The sequence below is a fragment of the Podarcis vaucheri genome, assembly GCF_965113315.1.
Source record: "Podarcis vaucheri genome assembly, chromosome: 3".
In the NCBI taxonomy this organism is placed as follows: domain Eukaryota; kingdom Metazoa; phylum Chordata; class Lepidosauria; order Squamata; family Lacertidae; genus Podarcis; species Podarcis vaucheri.
This window is the reverse complement of record NC_138761.1, coordinates 1,703,455-1,728,239: the sequence shown is the minus strand read 5'-3', so window position 1 is coordinate 1,728,239 and position 24,785 is coordinate 1,703,455. Positions and strand designations below refer to the sequence as shown.

General features: G+C 50.5%; 1 protein-coding gene across 2 annotated transcripts in view; it reads right to left on the bottom strand.

Moving 5' to 3' along the window:
- Positions 1–24,785, bottom strand: part of GAREM2 (GRB2 associated regulator of MAPK1 subtype 2) — a 41,785-nt gene that overhangs the window by 14,473 nt on the left and 2,527 nt on the right. Inside the window, exons 1-5 of one of the 2 annotated variants that reach the window (XM_082217465.1) lie at positions 19,123–19,811; positions 18,133–18,273; positions 5,867–5,997; positions 2,893–4,101; positions 1,228–1,391 (exon numbers count right to left, since the gene is read on the bottom strand). In XM_082217465.1, the coding sequence (XP_082073591.1) occupies positions 1,228–1,391; positions 2,893–4,101; positions 5,867–5,997; positions 18,133–18,273; positions 19,123–19,168 (1,691 nt within the window). In that variant the 5' untranslated portion in view covers positions 19,169–19,811. Of the gene's footprint in view, positions 1–1,227; positions 1,392–2,892; positions 4,102–5,866; positions 5,998–18,132; positions 18,274–19,122; positions 19,812–24,785 lie in introns of those variants that run through there. The other variant, XM_082217464.1, reaches the window with a different exon arrangement.

Here is a 24,785-nt window from a genome sequence, read left to right as displayed (position 1 = left end):
ATAAATAATAAAATATTATTATTATTTATTAAGGTGAACAAGAGGAGAACCAGCTTTCCTGGCAGTCAGCTTTCACCAATCCTCGATCGTGCCCTCAGCAGCCTGATGACCCAGGACCAGGTGGCTCTCCCCACATGCCCATGAAGTCCCAACACCTGACTCAGTTCTTCATTTAAAGCAGCTGGCACCAACCTGCCACCCATCATAGAGTTGGAAGGGACCCCCGAGGGTCATGTAGTTCAGCCCCCTGCAATGCAGGAACCACAGATGAAGAACGCTCAACAGGTGGCCAGCCAACCTCTGCTTACAAACCTCCAAGGAAGGAGAGGCCTACCAGCTCCCAAGGGAGAACTGTTCCAGTGTTGAAAAGCTCTTGCCGTCAGAAAGTTCTTCCTGATGTTCACTCAGAATCTCCTGCGTTGTAACTTGTAGTCATTAGATTGGAGCAGGAGAATACAAGCTTGCTCCCTCTTCCACATGACAGCCCTTGAGATACCGTATTTTTCTGTCTATAAGACACCCCCATGTATAAGACTCCTCCTATTTTTGGGGACTCCGATTTAAGAAAATGGGGGGAAGATACTATCCGTGTATAAGACGAGCCCCAATTTTGAACCTTATTTTAGAGTAAAAAAAAACACGGAAAAGTACGGTATTTGAAGATGGCTCTCATATCCTCTTCTCCAGGCTAAGCATTCCCAACTCCTTCCATCGTTCCTCATAAGGCTTAGTTTCCAGACCCTTGATCCTCTGGGTCGCCCTCCTCAGCACACCTTCCAGCTTGTCAACATCCTTCTTAAATTGTGGTGCCCAGAATTGGGCAAAGTATTCCAGGTGTGGTCTCTCCAAGGCAGAATAAAGTGGGATTATTCCTTCCCTTGATCTGGACATGAGACTTCTATTGATTCAGCCGAAAATAGAATTAGCCTTTTTTTTTTTTTTGGACTACAACTCCCAGCATTCCTGAGCACTGGCCATGTCAGCTGTTGCTCATGGGCATTGTAGTCCAGAACCTCTGGCAGGTGGCTGGTTCAAGACCTTGTTGGGTTCATAACCAGGCTTTCCTTTGTGCCAAAAACTTACACGAAGGAAGGAAGACGGAGAATAAGAGCACTCTGGAGCATGGAGCTCTCACATGGCTTCAACTGAGAAGCCCCAGCCAGCTCTATGGGAGGGACGGGAAAACCCCAGGGTCCTCAGCCCCCCCCCCCTTGGGAAGCAACTTACCCATCACGCAGTCCAGGCGAGTAGTAGGAGAGGCTGGAGCTGGGAGAAGCAGCTCCCTGGAGCTTCGGGAAACGCAGGGGCACCGGAGGGCTGGAAGCGGCCGGCGCATGGCCACCCCGGGGTGGAACTGGGGGCGCGACGAGAAGGCGGCACTCCTCCCTCACCTGGAAAAGATGGAGAGGGGGAGAGAGAGATTCATCCGCTTTCTGCAGTGGAGATAGACAGCTGGAAGCCAAGACCAGAGCGATCCGAAGGGCAGAACACACACCTCTAAATGGGGACACAACAAGAGTCCCAATAGGGGGGCAACTTTAAGAAAGAGGCATGCCCCCAAAGATGAATGCCAGTGGCGGCTGGGTGGGCAGAAAGGGGCATTTGCAGAAGAGGCTTAGCAGATGGAGTCAGTTCTCCTCTGCAAGTCTCCACACAAACACACCATCCAGCTGGGTTTACTGTCACTGTCGGAGCTCAGTTTTGGGGGGAACTGATTAAATACACATCCAGCCATTCACCCCTAAAAGCCCCTCTCTGCATTTGCCTTGGGAGGGAAACTCAGGGGTCACCCACCCCTTTGCCCGATCATATCGTGTCCTGATTAATTCCCCCAAATCCAAGAGGATTTCTGGTTGTTCTGCATCTCTGCCTTGCAAAAACCTAATCTTACGCACTGAACTGAAGTGCAGGTAAGCAAAACCCCTCTTTGGGTTTTCCGCACAACTGGTAAGATCTTGGACCAGTAGCAGCCAGGAGATGGGAGGCAGGGAAGCAGCCGGCCAGGGGCTGGGGCTCCGCCATTTTCACTGCAGGGAGGCAAATTCTGTGCAATTTGTCATTTCATCCTAAAACTTGACTCTCCAGATATGGAACCTTCTCTAGCCAAAACCCCCAATGCTAGCCATAAGCAAAGCTTAGCAGGACAGCTGGGGGGGGGGGAGACTCCAGAGCTGCCCCAACCCAAAATCTTACAGCCTAACACTTTTGTAGGCAGACCTCAAATCGGTCAATCTCAAAAAGGCGCCACAACCACATGGAGCAGGCAGCCCGAACTTCTGAACTGCTCCCCTTTCTTGGTTTGTTTAGGGTTGCCATATTTTGAAAAGCGAAAATCCAGACACAAAAATCGCTGATAATAATAATAATAATAATAATAATAATAATAATATATTGATGTTTTTGAGCTATTTTTAAGAGAGATCAGCAAAAACAACACTGTCGACATGGGTTGCCACACGTCTGGATTTTCCCAGACATTTTGCCGAATTCCGCCTGGACACTCCTTCCGAATGCAGTACACTCATACCTCGGGTTACAGACGCTTCAGGTTGTGCGTTTTCAGGTTGCACACTGCGCCAAGCCCAGAAGCACCGGAACAGGTTACTCCTGGGTTTTGGCGCTCGTGCATGCGCAGAACCACTAAAATCGTGCTTTGAGTATGCGCAGAAACGCTGAATCGCAACCTGCATGTGCACAGATGCGGCGATGCGGGTTGTGAACGCTGCAAGTTGCGAACGTGCATCCCGCACGGATCACGTTTGCGACCCGAGCGTCCACTGTATTCCAGATACGTCCCCGCGGGTCGTGAACGCTCCCCGAGCCTGTGTCCCCAAACCGATCCAATCAAGCTCCTCCACATCCCCTTTCCCGGTCGCCTGAGGCGTCCCTCACCGCTTCAGACTTGGGCGGGACCGGGGGCGGAGCATCTCCCGCAGGCTCCTCCCCCAGCAGGCCCTGGTGGCACGGCGGCGGGGACCCCAGGGGCGAGGCGAGTCCGGTGAAGGAGATGAGGTCTCTCTGGCCCGGGTTGGCGCTCTCTAAGCCGGCCGGCTTTCCGCTGGGCTCCGCGTAGCTCCCGCGGTTCTGGTTGGTCCACAGCTCCTCGTAGGGCAGTTCCGGAGACCGGAAGGCCGGCTCGGTCCAGTCGGGCGTCGTGTATTCCCGCTCGGCGTCCGGGGCGTCCGGGAAGAGGGCCTCGTGGTGGTCCTGGCGGGAAGGGAGGAGCGTCCTCTGGCTCCTCCCCCCGGAGGCGGGGTCCTGGCGGGCGCCCCCGGAGGTGCTATAGAGGCAGAGCGAGAGGCGCTGGAAGGAGTGCGCCAGTTCGTCGCGGGCATAGCCCTGGAGGCAGAGGCGGACGCGCCGGGGACTGGCGCACTCCTCCGCCAGGTCCGCCTTGGCCTCGCGCACCGCCTTGGAGTATTCGTTGGGGTCGAAGCACTCCTGGCAGAGGGCGGCACTCTCGCGGAGGAGCTTCTCCAGGCGGGCGTCCCCTCCGCCCCACAGCGCCCCCTCAGGGAGGAGGAAGCGGGGCATGTCCGTCAGCAGGAGGAAGTGGAAGGGCGCCACGGCGTCCCTGCGCAGGATGCAGCAGAGGACCACCGTCTTGGAGATGATGCTGAGCAGCTTGTAGCAGTGGCCCTCGCGGATGGCGTGGAGGTCGTAGGGGTTGCGCGGGGGCCGGGTGGGCACCGTCACGTTGACGGGCAGCCGCACCTTCTCGATGATGCTGCGGATTGTGTGCTCGCCCTCCTGCATCTGAAGCTCCAGCGGGGAGCGGGTGCTGAAGCGCCCCTTGCACTGGAAGGGCAAACTGAGGCTCTCGTTGGTGCGGTGGTTCATGCAGATCAGGCAGGGCATCTTGCCCTTCAGCGGACGGCTGCCCCCGCCACCGGCACCGCTGCTAGCACCACCACCGCCCGCGGTGCCTCCGCCAGCGACACCCGCCTTGCCCAGCTTCCGCAGCAATGTGTTAAAGCGCGACTTCTCCTTGGCGGCTTTCGCACACAGGATCTCGGCCTGGCCCATGAGTGTCAGCTCGTCCCCAGCATGCAGAGTGAAGTTGTACACCTCGCTGTCCTCGCTGAACTCCCCCGAGACCACCTGGGAGGAAGAAGAGGGTCAGCCAGGAGATGGAAGAAGGGGCACAAATATAGAACAGGGGGAAACTTTGCTTGCCAGTAAGGTAAAGGTAAAGGGACCCCTGACCATTAGGTCCAGTCGTGGCCGACTCTGGGGTTGCGGCGCTCATCTTGCTTTATTGGCCGAGGGAGCCGGCGCACAGCTTCCGGGTCATGTGGCCAGCATGACTAAGCCGCTTCTGGCGAACCAGAGCAGTGCACCGAAACGCCGTTTACCTTCCCGCCGGAGTGGTACCTATTTATCTACTTGCACTTTGACATGTTTTCGAACTGCTAGGTTGGCAGGAGCAGGGACCGAGCAACGGGAGCTCACCCCATCATGGGGATTCGAACCACCGACCTTCTGAACGGCAAGTACCTGGAGTACTGTATCCAGTTCTGGGCACCACAGTTCAAGAAGGACACTGACAAACTGGAACGTGTCCAGAGGAGGGCAACCAAAATGGTCAAAGGCCTGGAAACGATGCCTTATGAGGAACGGCTAAGGGAGCTGGGCATGTTTAGCCTGGAGAAGAGGAGGTTAAGGGGTGATATGATAGCCATGTTCAAATATATAAAAGGATGTCACATAGAGGAGGGAGAAAGGTTGTTTTCTGCTGCTCCAGAGAAGCGGACACGGAGCAATGGATCCAAACTACAAGAAAGAAGATTCCACCTAAACATTAGGAAGAACTTCCTGACAGTAAGAGCTGTTTGACAGTGGAATTTGCTGCCAAGGAGTGTGGTGGAGTCTCCTCCTTTGGAGGTCTTTAAGCAGAGGCTTGACAACCATATGTCAGGAGTGCTCTGATGGGGTTTCCTGCTTGGCAGGGGGTTGGACTCGGTGGCCCTTGTGGTCTCTTCCAACTCTAGGATTCTAAGTCCTAGCCTCTGTGGTTTAACCCACAGCGCCACCCGTGTCCCTTGCTTGCCAGTAGCACATGTGAAAAGGATCTAGGGGTGTTGGTGGACCACAAGCCTAACCAAAAAAACCTGATGCTATTCTAGGCTGCATCCACAGAAGTCTAGCGTCCAGATCAAGGGAAGGAATAGTCCCACTCTATTCTGCCTTGGTCAGACCACACCTGGAATACTGTGTCCAGTTCTGGGCACCACAATTTAAGAAGGAGATTGACAAGCTGGGAGGTGGGCAGAGGAGGGCGAGTCAGGGGATCAAGGGTCTGGAAACCAAGCCTGATGAGGAACGGTTGAAGGAACTGGGTATGTTTAGCTTGGAAATTAGGAGACTGAGAGGTGATATGATAGCCATCTTCAAATATCTCATGGGCTGTCATGTGGAAGAGGGAGCAAGCTTGTTTTCTCCTGCTCTGGGGGGTAAGACTCGAACCCATGGCTTCAAGTTAGAAGAAGGGAGATTCCGACTAAACATCAGGAAGAACCTTCTGACAATAAGAGCTGTTAGACAGTGGGAAGCAGAGGCTGGATGGTCATCTGTCAAGGATCCTGCAGCTGCAATTGCTTCCAATTTTAGAATTCTGCAATCCAGCAGCTGAGGTTTTGCGGTGCTTTCCCCACCTTATTATGGGGCAGGAAGGATCCCCAACACGGCTCAGGTCTTTGCCAGGTGAGCGGAAGGAAGCCAAGCGAAGAGGCGGGATTTCAAGTCGAGATGGAGAGACCTGGCTCCCTCTCAATGTGGAAATGGCTGCCCTTCCATCCCTTTTGCACTTGAACCCTGAGCCGAGATCTCCCCACCCACCCCCCGGTCCCCTTGAAGCGCCACTGACCTTGACGCTGAAGGTGATGGCCTCCATGACGAAGACCCTGTCCGGGAAGATACTGGCCACCTCTTCCACGCTGTTGAAGTACTGGACAGGCTCCCGGACATCCCTGTCCTGGTCAAGCAGCTTGAATTTTCCTGCAGGGTGCAAAACACACACCGGATCGGTTAAGGGAGACCTGCTGCTCCAGGGGTCAGCTCAGGGGGTCTGCATCTCCCCCGCTTTCCTGAGCCCGGCCAAACCCAGATTTGCCTAGCCCAGATCGCTGCCTCCAACGGTGGTCAGCGCCCAAGGGAGGAGATTCCTGAGCCTGACACAACGGGCACCTGGTCCCCGTGTTTATAAGAAGTATCCTGCCCTTGAACTTGGAATAATAATAATAATAATAATAATAATAATAATAATAATAATTTATTATTTATACCCCGCCCATCTGGCTGGGCTTCCCCAGCCACTCTGGGCGGCTTCCAACAGAACACTAAAATACAATAACCTATTAAACATTAAAAGCTTCCCTAAACAGGGCTGCCTTCAGATGTCTTGTAAAAGTTTGGTAGTTGTTCTTCTCTTTGACATCTGGTGGGAGGGTGTTCCACCAGGGCGGGTGCCACTACCGAGAAGGCCCTCTGCCTGGTTCCCTTTAACTTGGCTTCTCTCAGTGAGGGAACCGCCAGAAGGCCCTCGGCGCTGGACCTCAGTGTCCGGGCAGAACAATGGGGGTGGAGACGCTCCTTCAGGTATACAGGACCGAGGCCGTTGAGGGCTTTAAAGGTCAGCACCAACACTTTGGATTGTGCTCAGAAACGTACTGGGAGCCAATGTAGGTCTTTCAAGACCGGTGTTATGTGGTCTCGGTGGCCGCTCCCAGTCACCAGTCTAGCTGCCGCATTAGTTGTAGTTTCCGGGTCACCTTCAAAGGTAGCCCCACGTAGAGCACATTGCAGTAGTCCAAGTGGGAGATAACCAGAGCATGCACCACTCTGGTGAGACAGTCTGCGGGCAGGGAGGGTCTCATCCTGCGTACCAGGTGGAGCTGGTAAACAGCTGCCCAGGACACAGAATTGACCTGCGCCTCCATGGACAGCAGTGAATCCAGAATGACCCCCAGGCTGTGCACCTAGTCCTTCAGGGGCACAGTTACCAGGGAGTCCTCCACACCCGCCCGCCTCATGTCCCCCCAAAACAGTACTTCTGTCTTGTTAGGATTCAACGTCAATCTGTTAGCCGCCATCCATCCTCCAACCGCCTCCAGGCACTCACACAGGACCTTCACCACCTTCACTGGTTCTGATTTAAAAGAGAGGTAGAGCTCAGCTTCATAGAATTGTAGAAGTTCCAAACAGGGCCGTCTTAAGCATAAGTCATTCTGCGCTGGCACCCCACGTTGGGCAGTGCTGGGAGCGTGCGCCAACAGCGGAAAAGCCAGCAAAGGTGCACACAACAGGATGCGTCACACAGCACCCACAATGTTACACAGCCCTCTAGGTGCAGCGTGCACAGCCGAAACAATTAGCCGCCATGCAGCTGCGGCAAGAGCCAACAGCCGAGCGGAGCAGAGCGGTGGATCGGCATGAGTTTGGGGGCCAGTGCTGGTGTCCGGGGAAGAGCCGCCCACGGCGCTCCAACAGGCTCTGCTCTGCTCGGGTGTCGGCGGCTCTTCTCCGGACTCCAACACTCGGCCGCGGACTCTCGGCCTCCTGCCCCTGAGATCCAGGTGCCCAGGTGCCATGCAGCCCTGGTGCCAATGGTTAAGACGCCCCCAGGTTCCAACCCCCTGCGATGCAGGAATATGTGGCTGTCTCTTCAAATTATTATGGCTGATAACCATTGGGGGAGAGTTCCTTCTTGCACTTGTCCAGTTCTTGGGGGAGGGGGGATGTAAGGGGAGCCAGGCTGGGTCAGACCAAAGATTGCTCTATTCAGCATTCCTGATTCTCACAGTGGCTCCCCCCCCCCCCGCAAAAAAAATGCCAGGAGTGTGTTAGACCCCAGCAACTGCTCTCCAGAGCCCTGATGCCTCTGACTCGGGCAGGCAGCCTACAGCCACTGTGGTCCATCTATTTATTGTTATTTGTTTCATGCATTTTATAAACAAACTTGTGTGTGGTTTTTTAAAAAAGAACCACAAAGCGGTTTACAAAGAGAATGAAACAATAACATGACAGTGGTACCTCGGTTTTCGAACGTAATCTGTTCCGGAAGACCTTTCGAGTTCCAAAACATTTGAAAACTGAAAGCTCAAAATGGAAAACTCAATATGGAAAACTCAGTAGGGAAGCCGCTGTTAGGATATTTCCATTCCACCTTAAAAGGGAGCAGGCTTTGTGAGTCACAGAGTCTGCGCATTTCCTGTTCACAGGATGTTTATGTTTCCTATTGCTTTCGTTTTCTCTCTGTGTTGGAGACACTGAAGCAGGCAGTCATGTTTTTCTTTGTTCTGACCAACGCTGAATAAACTTGTAAATATGCTCTCCTGCGTGCAAATTCTGCTGTGAATTATCTGCTGATAGAGTGTGCATCAGCTCTGGAATGTCACAAGCTATTTTTTGGAGCTCGTGTCGCTAATTGCTGATACTGTATCTATGGGAGATCGATGGACGTCCGGAGACAGCTTGGGGGCCATGATGGACTTTGTCTCCCTGGCAGTATCCCAACAGCCGCGAGGCATGTTTGACTTCCGCAAAGTGTTTGAAAACCGAAGCATTTACTTCTGGGTTTACAGCATTCGAAAACCAAAATGTTCGTCAACAGAGACGTTCGAAAACCAAGGTACCACTGTATCAGTAAAAAAAATAATTCATTGAAACGTTCAAAGAATAAAACCAGCAATAAACTAAAAATGATCAAAACATGCATCCACATTCTACATGCCTGAGCAGGCTGTTCTAAACAAAAATGTTTTTTTGCAGGCACTGAAATGAGTACAGTGAAGGCCTGATATCAATAGTCAGGGAGTTCCAAAAGGCAGGTGCTGCCGCATTCAACGATCAAGATATTGCAAAGGTGGGGAGGGTCTTTGGTGGTACCTGCAATGCTGCCAGTGCTGCTGACGGATGCAGCCAAGTGGCCGCATGTGGGGCAAGAGAATCGCACAACTAAACGGGTTCCACATTGTACTGATAGGTAAAGGGACCCCTGACCATTAGGTCCAGTTGTGACCAACTCTGGGGTTGCGGCGCTCATCTCGATTTATTGGCCAAGGGAGCCGGCGTACAGCTTCCAGGTCATGTGGCCAGCAGGACTAAGCCGCTTTTGGCGAACCAGAGCAGCGCACGGAAACGCCGTTGACCTTCCCACTGGAGCAGTACCTATTCATCTACTTGCACTTTGATGTGCTTTCGGACTGCTAGGTGGGCAGGAGCAGGGACCAAGCAACGGGAGCTCACCCTGTTGCGGGGATTCGAACCAGCGACCTTCTGATCGGCAAGCCCTAGGCTCTGTGGTTTAACCCACAGCACCACCCGCATCTGTACTGATAGTTAGCAGCAATTAGACAAACTGATGGTGAAGAAATGCTACCAATGGCTACTAGCCCTGATTATTATTATTATTATTTATTGAGTTTATATACCGTCAAGATCAAAACATAATCAGAATGAAAACAACCACCCAATAACACACACACACCCCTGAAAAGAGCCACAGTTTAAAAGGGTAGAGGATGGCTAGTGATGGGGGTCATTTCATGTGCATTGAAAGTGGGGCGGAGTCCCTCTGCGCATGCTCTGTAGCCCTCTTGGTGCTGAAGACAATGCTCTTCTGTGGGGTTATCCCCATGGAACGTGGCCACCACATTGCACCTATTTTGCAGGGAGTCAATATAATGAATTAAATCAGCCCCCTCCTCCTCCCCCAGCGGCAGCAGAGGCAAACTCAGCTGCGTTTATCGGAAGAGCTCCCTTCTGCCCACCCCCCACCCCCCGCCTCCAGAAGGTTCCCTGAAGACCGAGAGAGAGACACGGACATCCCAGAACAGAGAGGAAGCGAGCAAGAGACGTCCCAATCAATGAGTCAATTGCTTTCCAATCATTTGGAGCCAGCAGCTAAGCTTGCTGACATAGGGCCTTGGCAAATGGCCTCCGAAAGCTGGAGCGCTTGGCAGCCCCGGGCCTTGAAATCATCTCGCATGGAAATTCTTTAACTCAAAGACATTGAATGAAGCTGGGAGATTCAGGGCAGATCAATGGAAGTCTTTCTTCACTCAGCACTTTGTTAAACTGTGGAACTCCCTGCCACAGGGGGCAGTGATGGCCACCAAATTGGAAGGCATCTAAAGAGGATTAGACAAATTTGTGGAGGAGGAGAGGGCTCTCAATGGCTTCCAACCACAAGAGACTCAGGGCCGGATTGAGGTTGGATGAGGCCCTAAGATGCTGAAGGGAATGGGGCCCTTTATATGTCCAGCTGTCCTTTGTCAACAACTAATTGCCGCTGTTTTTTGTGTTGCATATATACTGCAGACGCCTGCTTCTTGGGAGAAAAGTGATGACGGACCTAGACAGCATCTTAAAAAGCAGAGACATCACCTTGCCAACAAAGGTCCGTATAGTAAAAGCTATGGTTTTCCAGTAGTGATGTATGGAAGTGAGAGCTGGACCATCAAGAAGGCTGATCGCCGAAGAATGGATGCTTTTGAATTCTGGTGCTGGAGGAGACTCTTGAGAGTCCCATGGACTGCAAGAAGATCAAACCTCCCCATTCGGAAGGAAATCAGCCCTGAGTGCTCACTGGAAGGACAGATCCTGAAGCTGAGGCTCCAATACTTTGGCCACCTTATGAGAAGAGAAGACTCCCTGGAAAAGACCCTGATGTTGGGAAAGATGGAGGGCCCAAGGAGAAGTGGACGACAGAGGACGAGATGGTGGGACAGTGTTCTCGAAGCTACCAGCATGAGTTTGACCAAACTGCGGGAGGCAGTGGAAGACAGGAGGGCCTGGCGTGCTCTGGTCCATGGGGTCACGAAGAGTCGGACATAACTAAACGACTAAACAACAATATGCTATATAGTAATTTATGGACCTAATAGGTATCTCAAGCCATTTGCACATGTCGCCCTGCAACCAGTCCATGCAGAATGTCGGCACCCTATATATAGAAAGGAGCAAACCAGTGATATTTTAGTGAGCAGGCTAGCAGGCAGGGCCCATGTCTTACATCCTAGGAGCCTATACAACACAAAACACTGTTGCTGTAGGTAGGCTTTATTTTATTTAGTTTTTATCTTATATTTTGGAAATGTACACCCAGAAGAGGCGAGAAAAGGACGCTGTATCAGGAGCGAATTGTGCCCCCCTCCCATGAGATTATTGCCTCCTCTGGATTCCTAAAAGTGGGACTCCCTAGGAACAAAGCTCTTTGCCTCAAAGATGTGGGAACTGGCTACGGTTTACTCAGCCGTGCAGGGAAACGGGGACTGGCTATATTTGCCGAGAAGCCCCCTTCCCTCCCATCACTCGCTCATGGCCCTAGGTTGCTTCGACTCCCCGATTCCAAGCATCTCACACCCATTTCCCAGGGCCAAAAGCCTTCTTTACTTTCACCGCTCCCCCCAGAAAAGATCGTGCCTTAAGCCAGGCAACGACCCCCTCCCCTCCGCAAACATGTCTGTCTCCAGAGCCCACCCCCCTCCTGCAACAGCCCACCCCAACTCCAGCAAACAAGGGGGATGATCGAAGACAGGATACACAGATGGAGAAAAGCTGCTATGAGGATTGGGGGGGGGGGAGGAAGAAGCAGAGTGAGGCAGAGAAGCTGCCCCCCCCCATTCTGGAGACAGCTGTGTCCATCTTCTCTCCAAGGAAGCAGAGATGTGGGAACAGGCTGTAGCAAGGCGGGTGTGTGTGTGTGTGTGTGTGTGTGTGTGTTGTGGCACCAGCTGGAAGAGGAGCAAAGGCGGGCGGGATGGGGGGGGGAGAGAGAGACTTGTGACTGTTGCAGGAATTTATGTATAGGTTTTTTTGGGGGGTTGCCCCTCCAGCAGATATCATGCACATGCAGCCCACTACCAAAACCAGCACAGTCACTTTTGTGACTTTTGTGATTTGTCCCCACAAAACACTTCATCACAGTTTCTTCCTGTCTCTTCAATGGGACTCTGCTGCAGAATACCAAATGGAAGAATCTACTGATCAATGGATCTCTGTACTGGCTCACTGGGGAAACTTCAGAAATTCCTATAGACATGTGAGCTCAGCTCCTCAGCAGCCCCTCTGCCTGAGTGATAATCCCTGGCATCCTGAGACCTGAGTGCCAGACAGGTAGCCGTTCCAGAAATAACAAACCCAGATGAAGACAAAAGGATATGATTAACTTGGCTGGGAAACAGGGAAATATCTCTTTTGTTCCACTTGATGGGTGTTTGGTGGAGGGCAAGGGGAACCATGGGGCAGGGTCCAGGATGCTCAGATTCCTGCCACCAGACCTCCCCTTTCATGATGTAACCGTGATATATGAGTGATGTAGTTGGGGGGGGGTGTAACATGGGGATTAGCAGCTAATAAAAGTTTGGGTTCTCTTTTGTTCGGGGCTTCCATCTTGTTGCAGCTTGTGGCAGGTGGGAGTCCTGTCACGACAGTCTTCAATAAAGACCAAGCCTACTGCTTTGGTATTCCTGGCTGGTGTCCTTGTTTTTGTCCAAGGGAGCCCTCAGATTTCGCCGTTAACACCACTCAGTCCGTCCCCATTTGCCCTGCTTTGTCCCAGCCAGACCCTGGGAGGCCAAACAGCCAAGGAGTCAGAGCAAGGCAGGACTGAGGTTCCTCGTGCCTTTAGAATCATAGAATCATAGAGTTGGAAGAGACCACAAGGGCCATCGAGTCCAACCCCCTGCCAAGCAGGAAACACCATCAGAGCACTCCTGACATATGGTTGTCAAGCCTCTGCTTAAAGACCTCCAAAGAAGGAGACTCCACCACACTCCTTGGCAGCAAATCCCACTGTCGAACAGCTCTTACTGTCAGGAAGTTCTTCCTAATGTTTAGGTGGAATCTTCTTTCTTGTAGTTTGGATCCATTGCTCCGTGTCCGCTTCTCTGGAGCAGCAGAAAGCAACCTTTCTCCCTCCTCTATGTGACATCCTTTTATATATTTGAACATGGCTATCATATCACCCCTTAACCTCCTCTTCTCCAGGCTAAACATGCCCAGCTCCCTTAGCCGTTCCTCATAAGGCATCGTTTCCAGGCCTTGGACCATTTTGGTTGCCCTCCTCTGGACACGTTCCAGTTTGTCAGTGTCCTTCTTGAACTGTGGTGCCCAGAACTGGACACAGTACTCCAGGTGTGGTCTGACCAGAGCAGAATACAGTGGCCCTATTACTTCCCTTGATCTAGATGCTATACTCCTATTGATGCAGCCCAGAATTGCATTGGCTTTTTTAGCTGCCGCGTCACACTGTTGGCTCATGTCAAGTTTGTGGTCAACCAAGACTCCGAGATCCTTTTCACATGTACTGCTCTCAAGCCAGGTGTCACCCATCTTGTATTTGTGCCTCTCATTTTTTTTGCCCAAGTTTAGACACAGGTTGGGTGATATTGGCCCATAGGTGGGGAGAGACATACCTCCCAGGTCTGCCAGAATAAAGTGTTGGTCTGCAGGAGCCACTCCCTTGGAGAGGTGGGGGCCTGCTTAGGGGGACTCAAGATTACTGTGGGGTGCAAGACTCCAGTCCCACAAATCTTGCCCGGTATTGTCATCCCACATTAATGCAAGAACAAATAAGAGCCTGTGCTGGATCAGGCCATAGCCCGTCTGGCCCAGGATCCTGTTCTCACAGGGGTGAACCTGATGCCTGTGGGAAGCCAGCAATCAGGATCAGGGCCGGATTTAGGCTGGATGAGGCCCTCAGCTACTGGAGGTAACGGGGCCCTTTCTATGTCCAGCTGTCCTTTGTCAACAGCAAATTGTCGCTGTTTTTTTTGTGTTGAATATATGCTATATGTTAATTTATGGACCTAATAGGTATGTAAAGTCATTTGCACATAACAAAATATGTATTTGATCAAAGTAATTGTTGAACTGAAATAGAATTAAGAAGAAGTGTATTAATAGTGAAATACAACTAAGAAGAAGTTGCTGTTTTAGGGGTTGTTTTTAAAAGTGTGGAACATATTAATCCGTTTTGCATTACGGTACTTTCTATGGGAAAGAGTGCCTTGGTTCTGGAACACTTTGCTTTTGGAATGGACTTCCAAAACAGATTAAGTTTGAGAACCAAGGTTCCACTGTATATAGAAAGGAGCAAACCAGGGGTATTTTAGGGAGCAGGCGAGCAGGCGGGGCCCGTGACTTACATCATAGGACCCTGTACAACACAAAGCACTATTGCTATGTGTAGGTTTTATTTTATTTGTCTTTATTTTATATTTTGAAAATGTACATCCAGGGTTTTTTCCCCTTTAATTTTTTTTGGGGGGCCCAAGAGACTGGGGCCCTAAGCTAGAGCTTATTTAGCTTATATGTAAATCCGGCACTGATCAGGATCCAAACACAGGAGCAACTGTCCAGCAAGGAGCATCCAGGACAGGGGTGGGCAACCTAAGGCCCGGGGGCCGGATCCTGCCCAATCACCTTCTCAATCCGGCTCGCGGACGGTCCGGGAATCAGCGTGTTTTTACATGAGTAGAATGTGTGCTTTTATTTCAAATGCATCTCCGGGTTATTTGTGGGGCATAGGAATTCGTTCCTTCCCCCCACAAATATATATATATATATATACTCCAGCCCACCACATGGTGTGAGGGATACGGCTGAAAAAGGCTGCTGATCCAGGAGCATTGCAGAGCCATCCATAGCCCTCTTGTCCTCTTTTAAAGTTGGTGCCATCACCGCCTCCTGTGGCAGAGAGTTCCTCAGTCTGCACTGCCCTGAATCTTCCAAGATTCAGCTTCATGGGATGTGTACCGGTTCTAGTGAGAGACAGCCATTTGCACACCTCTGAGCCAAAACTGACTCTGTGTGTGTATGTGTGTGTTTCAGACAGAAACCTCTTCTCTTCCCCCCCCCCTTGCCGCCGCACCATCTGCTCCGATTTTATGAATGGGCCAGCCCAGCAGGTTAACACGCTTCCCTGCTCCGCTCCCCTCCTCTCCTGTCCCATTGCCTTCCCCAAGGAACAGCGATTAGCTGGGGCTCCCATGATTTATTCATCCTTGCGCATCATTACCAGAGATGGGAAGCACTTAGCGGGCTCATTAAGGGCCTGGGATGATCTCAACCCTGCTAATTCCCAACTCCCACTTGGGTCACTCTCCTCCTCCTCCTCAGTTCAGGGCCTTCCAGACCGGCGCCAACACTTCCACCCCCCACCTCGCTGGCCTTCCACACCAGGCACCTCTTTCCAAGCTCTTGCAAGGCCAGGATTAGGCCTGGCGTGTCCTTAATTCTGCATTCAACACTGCAAGGCAGGCCATGGATATTATTTTTACACCTGCAGGACCAAGGAGGAGAGGGAGCAAGCTTTGAATGCCAACCCACCCAGAGCCCCCATGCGTGCAATGCTGCCAATATATATTATTATTATTATTATTATTATTATTATTATTATTATTATTATTATTTACTTATACCTGGCCCATCTGACTGGGTTACCCCAGCCTTTCTGGGGGGCTTCCAACAAAATACGGAGGTGGGAGAGGGACCTGGAATATTTTGTGGCCAAATTTTGGGCCACCCATACCCACCTGGGTACCTCCAGATAGAATTACAGAGTTGGAAGGGACCCTAAGGGCTGTCTAGACCAACTCCCGGCATTACAGGATTCACAGGTGTTTAGAGACACAACTCAATTGCTACTACAATTCTAGGCTGCATCAACAGAGATCTAGTGTCCAGATCAAGCAAAGTCATAGTCCCTCTCTATTCTGCCTTGGTCAGTCCTCAACCTGGAATACTGTGTCCAGTTCTGGGCACCACAATTTAGGAAGGATGTTGACAAGCTGGAAGGTGTGCAGAAGAAGGCAACCAAGAGGATCAAGGGTCTGGAAACTAAGCCTGAGGAGGAACGGTTGAAGGAGATGGGTATGTTTAGCCTGGAAAAGAGGAGACTGAGAGGAGATAGGATGTTGTTGTTGTTTAGTCGTTTAGTCGTGTCCGCCTCTTCGTGACCCCCTGGACCAGAGCACGCCAGGCCCTCCTGTCTTCCACTGCCTCCCGCAGTTTGGTCAAGCTCATGCTGGTAGCTTCGAGAACACTGTCCCACCATCTCGTCCTCTGTCGTCCCCTTCTCCTTGCGCCCTCCATCTTTCCCAACATCAGGGTCTTTTCCAGGGAGTCTTCTCTTCTCATGAGGTGGCCAAAGTTTTGGAGTCTCAGCTTCAGGATCTGTCCTTCCAGTGAGCACTCAGGGCTGATTTCCTTCAGAATGGAGAGGTTTGATCTTCTTGCAGTCCATGGGACTCTCAAGAGTCTCCTCCAGCACCAGAATTCAAAAGCATCCATTCTTCGGCAATCAGCCTTCTTTGTGGTCCAGCTCTCACTTCCATACATCTCTACTGGGAAAACCAGAGCTTAAATTATACGGACCTTTGTTGGCAAGGTGATGTCTCTGCTTTTAAGAAGCTGTCTAGCTTTGTCATTGCTTTTCTCCCAAGAAGCAGGCGCCTTTTAATTTCATGGCTGCTGTCACCATCTGCAGTGATCATGGAGCCCAAGAAAGTAAAATCTCTCACTGCCTCCATTTTCCCCCCTTCTATTTGCCAGGAGGTGATGGGCCCAGTGGCCATGATCTTGGGTTTTTTTGATGTTGAGCTTCAGACCATATTTTGCGCTCTCCTCTTTCACCCTCATTAAAAGGTTCTTTAATTCCTCCTCTCTTTCTGACATCAGGAGATAGGATAGTCATATTCAAATATCTCAAGGGCTGTCACGCAGAAGAGGGAACAATCTTATTTTCTCCTGCTCTGGGGGGCAAGACTTGAACTCATGGCTTCAAATTATAAGAAAGGAGATTCAGACTAAAAACATCAGGAAGAACTTTCTGATGGAAAGAGCTGTTCATCAGTGGAACGGTCTCCCTCAGGAGGTGGTGGCCTCTCCTTCCTTGGAAGTTTTTAAGCAGAAGTTGGGTGGCCATCTGTCTCAGATGCTTTAGCTGAGATTCCTGCATTTCTGGGGGTTGGACTAGATGACCCCAAGATCCCTTCCAACTCTACAATTCTAAGATTTTATGATATCCCATCAGTTCAGCTGGTGGAGACTTAATGGCTTATCATTGTGATTCCTGAGGCTGCTGAATAAAAGGTAACTGAAATGATGGATCGCGGAGGAGATGTAGCCGGACCAAATTAAAATATATATAACACTCAGTGATCCGTGGCAACCTTGATATTATCAACACCATGGTCTAACCAACCAAGCTATTCGGGCTGACAAAGTTGGAAGGTACCCCAGCGGTCATCTAGTCCAACCCCCTGCAATGCAGGAAATCTCAACTCACGGTCTCCCATCCCAGCTGAAATCATAACGGATCCTGCTTAGCTTTGCAAATGTGCTAACAGTTTCATTGCTGCACCATTGTCCTGCAAGTAGTGGATCTATGGAGGAATGGCTGGGGACACCCAGCCAGATGGGCAGGGTATAAATTATTATTGTTATTGTTATCCCTCATATTTACGGGACTTCCTCTCCTAGTCTGCCCCTTAAGGTCCATGAATAACCATAGTTTAGAGGTCCTGGGCCCTAAGGAAGTCAGACTATCCTACACCAGGGCCAGGGCCTTCTCAGTGGTGGCTCCGACCTGGTGGAATGCTCTGTCCCAGGAGACCAGGGCCCTGCAGGATTTAACCTCCTTCCGCCGGGCCTGTAAGACAGAGCTATTCCGCCTGGCCTTTAATTTGAATTCAGCCTGATCTTTTATTCCCCTTCCTTCCCTCCCCCTCTCCTTTTTAAGAAGATTACCCGCTCTGAGACCCCACAGCTAATTCTCCCCTGGTCTCCTCACTGGCCCAAATAGGACTAATTTGGCGATCATCTAATGTTTATTGGATGGATTACCCCCCCCAATTGATTTTTTGATTCTTGATTTTATTGTTATTTATGTTTTATACCATATTTTATGCTGGTTTTTTTTGTAGCATCAAATAGGTGATTTAAATTTGTTGTTAGCTGCCCTGAGCCCAGTTTCCTGAACCGAGAATGAAGGGGATAAATAAAAAATTATTATTATTTACTGTTATTGTTATTATTTACAAGGCCTGCACCACATTCTGGGCCCCTGGGGCTTCCTGGCCCCTCCGCCATCTGACACAGGCTGTGCCCCCTCCCCTGCCCAGTTACCTGGGTACTGGAGGGGAATGTCAATCTTGGGGCCGATGACGTAGTGTCCCTCCTCCAGGCTATGGGCTGTCACTGTGGTCCACTGGCGGCAGGAGTGGATGAGGAGCACGTCCTGGTCGCTGACACCTTCCACGTACTCTCCTGCGGCAGGAACAGAGGGAGACATCACCACAGCGTCCCGGCGATGGTGCCCTCCCCAAGGGTCTCCCTGCCCACCGTTCCCCCCCCCCCCGGAGGGGGGTCAGTCTACAAATCTCAGAAAGACAGAGCTGCAAGGGACCACCAAGGGCCATCTAGTCTGACCCCCTTGCAATGCAGGAACTGCAGTGGAATCCTTTCGGGATTCTGGAAGCAGCTTTCACTGCCTGCGTGGGGGCAGGTCTGGTTTACACAAAAGATGAGGTTCCCACATTGCAGGGGGTTGGATTTAGTGACCCCTGGGGTCTGATCCAACTCTATGGCTCTGTGGAAATGAAGAGGAGTCTCCATGAACCCTGCAGGGACAGCCACCCTCTCAAAGAAGGCAGCAACTTCTCTCCCCAGTTGGCTAGCCATGCAGTATTACGACGACGATGATGATTAATTAATATAATAAATCATAAAAGTAAAGGGACCCCTGAGCATTAGGTCCAGTTGTGACTGACTCTGGGGTTGCGGCGCTCATCTCGCTTTATTGGCCAAGGGAGCTGGCATACAGCTTCCAGGTCATGTGGCCAGCAGGACTAAGCCGCTTCTGGCGAACCAGAGCAGCGCATGGAAACGTCGTTTACCTTCCCACTGGAGTGGTACCTATTTATCTACTTGCACTTTTGACGTGTTTTTGAACTGCTAGGTTGGCAGGAGCAGGGACCGAGCAATGGGAGCTCACCCCGTCGCGGGGATTCGAACCGCCGACCTTCTGATTGGCAAGTCCTAGGCTCTGTGGTTTAACCCACAGCGCCACCCGTGTCCCTCATAATAATAAATCATATTATTACATTAATATCCCACCTTTCTTCCAAGGAGCTGAAGGCGACTTACGTATTCTCCTTCTCATTTTATCACAACAGCCCTGTGAGGCAGCCTGGGCTGAGAGGCAGGGATTGGCCCAGTGTCACCCGGGGAGCTCCATGGCTGAGTGGGGATTCGAACCCTGGTCTCTCTCCTGTTCTGGGACACCGAGCACTAGGCAACAGAACCCCTCTGCGCAAGATCAGAAAAGCATCTTAAAGGCCATTTCGGGAACCACAGCTCACTTCACCCGATGCCAAAAGCCCTTATAGTATTACCAGCTGCAGATAAAAAGACGTATTGGCAACTCCACGTTCCTTACCAACCAAGTTTTACAAGCCCATCTCCCCAAAGACATTAATAGTGGCACATTAAGGATGCAATTTTGAATTCTGGTGCTGGAGGAGACTCTTGAGAGTCCCATGGACTGCAAGAAGATCAAACCTCTCCATTCTGAAGGAAATCAGCCCTGAGAGCTCACTGGAAGGACAGATCCTGAAGCTGAGGCTCCAAGACTTTGGCCACCTCATGAGAGGAGAAGACTCCCTGGAAAAGACCCTGATGTTGGGGAAGATGGAGGGCACAAGGAGAAGGGGACGACAGAGGACGAGATGGTGGGACAGTGTTCTCGAAGCTACCAGCATGAGTCTGACCAAACTGCGGGAGGCAGTGGAAGACAGGAGTGCCTGGCCTGCTCTGGTCCAGGGGGTCACAAAGAGGCGGACACGACTAACAACAAGGATGCAATAAGAGGCAAAGGCCCGTCCAGTCCAGCGTCCTGTGCTCACAGGGGCCAACCAGATGCCCATTATGGGAAACCCACAAGCCGGAGGTTCTCTTCTCCTGGCATTCAGCAATATTGCTGCCTCCATCTGTGGAGACAGAGCCATCCTGGCCAAGAGACATCAATATCCCTCTCCTCCTCCATGAATTTGACTGGTCCTCTTTTAAAGCCACCTCCGTTGGTGGCCTTCACTGCCTCCTGTGGCAAGGAGTTCCACAGTTCAACTCTGCACTGCGTGAACACAAAGATTTGATGGACTATGAAAGAACTCAAGGAAAGGAAGCGACTGAAGAACAGATGTAAAGGCGAACTAGAAACCAAGAGCCGTGCGGTGAATGCGGTGGAAGTCTTTTAGAATATTTTAACTAGGATTTATATATTGTAATGTTTGAAGTATAAATTTCGTATTATTGATTATGAAAAGTATTTTTTTTTCTTTTTCTTTTTTTCTTTCGTCTCTTTTATTTTCTAGTCTGCGTGTTGGAAAATGCGTGGACAAATGTGTTTACAGTGTTATGTATTGATTTTTGTTTCTATTTCTTTTTTCTTTTTATCTTCTTGTAATGTTTAATAAAAAACTAATTAAAAAATCCTTACATAGCTATTCATTTGAAAAATGACACATCTTTGGTTTAGGGTTTTTAAAACGCTGTATTGCTTTTGTGTAACAAATAAATAGAAGAAAAAGAAGAGTTTGGATTTGATATCCCGCCTTTCACTCCCTTTAAGGAGTCTCAAAGCGGCTCACATTCTCCTTTCCCTTCCTCCCCCACAAAAAAACACTCTGTGAGGTGAGTGGGGCTGAGAGACTTCAGAGAAGTGTGACTGGCCCAAGGTCACCCAGCAGCTGCATGTGGAGGAGTGGAGACGCAAACCCGGTTCCCCAGATTACGAACCTACCACTCTTAACCACTACACTACACTGGCTCTCAAATAACTATATAAAGTCAAAACCAAAAACCAAAAATTTCTGCACTGCATGAAGAAGTCTTTTCTTTCCTGAATCCTCCAACAAGGACTTTCACACCACAACAGCCAGCCGATAAAAAGACCTAGCGCTTCCCCACCAAGCCAATTTTGCAAGCCCTGCTCCTCCAACCATTAAGCGAAGCAGACTGATGCCACACAGAAGATCGATTCCACACCCGAAGTCTGTGGGGCTGCCTGTTTGCAGGACAGCTGCATGGCTGGCTGAAGGGGGCATTTGCAAGGGACTGCCAGCTATTAAAACTCTGAATGCCACAACCCATATGCATGAGGTCCAGGACATTCGCAGGGAAACCAAAATGCTTGTTTGCAAAGCTATTGTACCACCAACCTTACTGTATGCTTGTGAAATGCGGACCACCTATAAACACCATCTCCAACTCCTCAAAAGATTCAGTGTGTCCGAAAAAAATTTACATATCACCTGGGCAGACAGGCAAACTAATGCCAGTGTAGAAGAAAAGATCACCAGTGTTGAAGCAATGATTCTTCAACATCAACTTCGTTGGACTGGTCATGTTGTTCGGATGCCTGATTATCGTCTACCAAAGCAACTACTCTATTCCAAACTTAAAAATGGAAAGCGTTATGCTGGTGGCCGACAAAAGAGGTTTAAAGACTCTCTCAAGGCAAATCTTTAAAAAATGTAATATAAACACCGACAACTGGGAAACACTGGCCTGCGAGAGCTCTAATTGGAGAACAGCCTTTTCCAAAGGTGTCATGGGCTTTGAAGACACTCGAACTCAGGACGCAAGGGAGAAACGTGCTAAGAGGAAGGCACGCTTGGCAAATCCACACCATGATCAACTCCTGCCTGGAAACCAATGTCCCCACTGTGGAAGGACGTGTGGATCCAGAATTGGCCTCCACAGTCACTTACGGACTCATTGTTAAAACCGTGTTCATGGAAGACAATCTTACTCGGCTCTTGAGTGATCACCAAAGAAGATTAGAATAAGAATAAATTTTATAAAAACTCCAAATGCCACAACCCACATGCATGCAAATCCACCAGTCTCCCTGTCTTGAGGTCAGCATCCCAGGAAAGCACAGGGAGAATTTGGACGGCAGGACAGGTAGCCAAGCCAGCGGCCTCTCTGGCCTCCCCTCTGGCCCTCCGAATTGCTCTTCCGACTGCGGGGCTCATCCTCCGCCTCCCCCCCCCCAGCCAAGCCCAAGGTAGCAGGCCTCTGGCTCTGCCTGCCAAGAGAGAGGCAGGTTGCCCTGGAAACATTTTGCTCTTTGTTCGTGCTCAATGGCCAGAGCTCCAGCCCAAAGGCCTGCCTGCAACAGCCGCCTTATTGGCACCGAATCCGGGACGGAGGCCTCCTGGAGAGGAGGCAGAGTGGGCAAACATTTCGGAGGTACCCCCCTCCCACCGTCCAAAGGCCACAGCTGAGGAAACAGAGGCACCACCCTCTCTGCAAGAGCCCTGGCCCCTGGGAAGGCAAGGCCAGGCCAGCTTCAGGTTCAGCCGAGAAACACAGAATTGCCGAGTTGGAAGGGACACCCGAAGGTCATCCAGTCCAACCCCCTGCAGCAGAAATCGCAGCTAAAGAATTCCTGCTTTTAGTTTTCCATTTCAGGCCTAGTTCAAGGGCTGCAAGTGGCGCCCAGTTCCCTTCGTTCGGTTGGTCAGTAACCTTTCGGAGGCTCACAAAACTTTAGGGCATCACCACCGCCAGTCGACAAACTGTTTTAGAATGTTCAAGACACGGCTAAATATTGGAAAGGGAATCAGTTACCCACTAGGGGATAGTGGTTGTGTAAGCTTTCAGAATATTTAGAATTAGCCAAATTGACACATCTAATAAGACGAAAACCAAAAAGTGAAGTGAAAAAGGAATGGGAGTGTCTAAATGAATACCTTAAAAGCCAGGGTTCGAGCACAGAAATCTGGCTGAGTCTGGAATAAGCTGGTGATTAGGGTAAGAAAGGATAAGAAAGAGGGATTTATATCTGGAAGCTAGGATAGAAATGTGCTGGAGGTGCTGGGGGAGACTCTTGAGAGTCCCATGGACTGCAAGAAGATCCAACCTCTCCATTCTGAAGGAAATCAGCCCTGAGTGCTCACTGGAAGGACAGATCCTGAAGCTGAGGCTCCAAGACTTTGGCCACCTCATGAGAAGAGAAGACTCCCTGGAAAAGACCCTGATGTTGGGAAAGATGGAGGGCACAAGGAGAAGGGGACGACAGAGGACGAGATGGTGGGACAGTGTTCTTGAAGCTACAAACATGAGTTTGACCAAACTGGGGGAGGCAGTGGAAGACAGGAGTGCCTGGCGTGCTCCGGTCCAGGGGGTCACGAAGAGGCGGACACGACTAAATGACTAAACAACAGGATAGAAATGATAAGGTAAACAGGAAGACACAATGAGAGGTAAAGGAGGTGCTGTGCGATTGGTGGAAGTCAATGTTTGTTTTCCTTTTTAGTTTTATATTATTAACTTGTAAGATATGGATATATATTTTTTTAATATCAGTTTTTGTGTTTTGCATATTGTTATTTTTCCGATATTTTTCGTGCTGTTGCTGTGTACCAACAAAATTTATAATAAAATTTAAAAAATAAATAAAAATAAAAATAGAATGTTTGAAACACTTCGTTTACAACATCCCTTCAAGGTAGGCCAATAATGTAACCTCTGGATCGAAGTGGGGAGACAAGGTTTGAGAGAAACAGAGAACGGTTTGCTAAAAACCACTCCCAGTGACCATAGGAGCACTTTAAGCTGGTGGTGGGGGGGGGGAATTCCTTGTGGCTTTCAGATGCTGGCTCCCTTAGCCACAGAATGGCCCTTCCAGGAAGGATCTCAGCCCTGCCTCCCTTGAGCCCCTTTGGGTTCAGCTGGATGACCCTTTGGATCCCTTACAGCCCTATAATTCTATGATCCCAGGGCTTTCTCTGTGGGAGAAGTAAGGCGGCCAGTCTCTGGGGCTGGGGGCTGGGCCAAGGGGTGCTGGGAGGCCAGCTGTGGCCTCTGCGCTTCCCCAAATGGACACCACCACCACCCCCCTGGCATGCCAGCCGCAGTAACCAGGGAAATCCGCTCCGCTCGAAAGCCTTGGCAGCCGTCACACTGAGGAGAGGAGCCCTTTGTAGGGCTGCAAAGGGGTGGAAAGAGGCTGTGCAAAGGCAAAGAGAGAGAAACAAACGCACACTGCTTATTTTGAAAGTTTAAAAAGCCAGCGCGCCTCACATTCAGAACAACAGAAGTGCAAAACCCTTCGCTGAGCAAAACCAAAGAAAGCGAATTCCCAGAGGAGGCAGCAACCATGGAGACCTGCACACTCAACACCTCCATCCCAATTCAAATCCGGGCCAGGATCCCACCATGCTAACCTTTAGCTGAGATTCCTGCACTGCAGGGGGTTGGACTAGAGGACCACAGGGGGTCCCTGGGCACCTGGGAAGGGCCCATCTGGTCAGGAAGCTTCTGCCCAAGAGTGGCTAGCAAGATGCTTGCAGGAAGTCCCTTGCCCCCGGCAGGGAATGAAGGCATTCGGGGGTAGACTCTCTTGGAACCTGGAGGTTCAATTCAGCAGTCATTGGTTTGAAAGGGAAATTGCATACATTAAGGGCGAGAGGTCTGGTGTTGACTAAGTCAGGTAATGACTAAGTCATCATGGGGCAGTGAGTTCCACCAGTTAACCCTGTGCTGTGTGAAGAATTATTTTACTTGGCCAGTGTGGAAGGGGCAGTGGTGGCTACCAAGCTGAATGGCTTTGAAAGAGGACAGAACAGATTATTGTTATTATTCTCTGTGTAGATTAGCTTGTCTTTTACTGCATTGTGAAAAGCGTTAATAAAACTTTATATAAAAAAGGAGCAAGTCAGTGACAAGAAAACTGGAAATCTGGCAGCTGGATGGGAGAAAGGAGCTGGAAT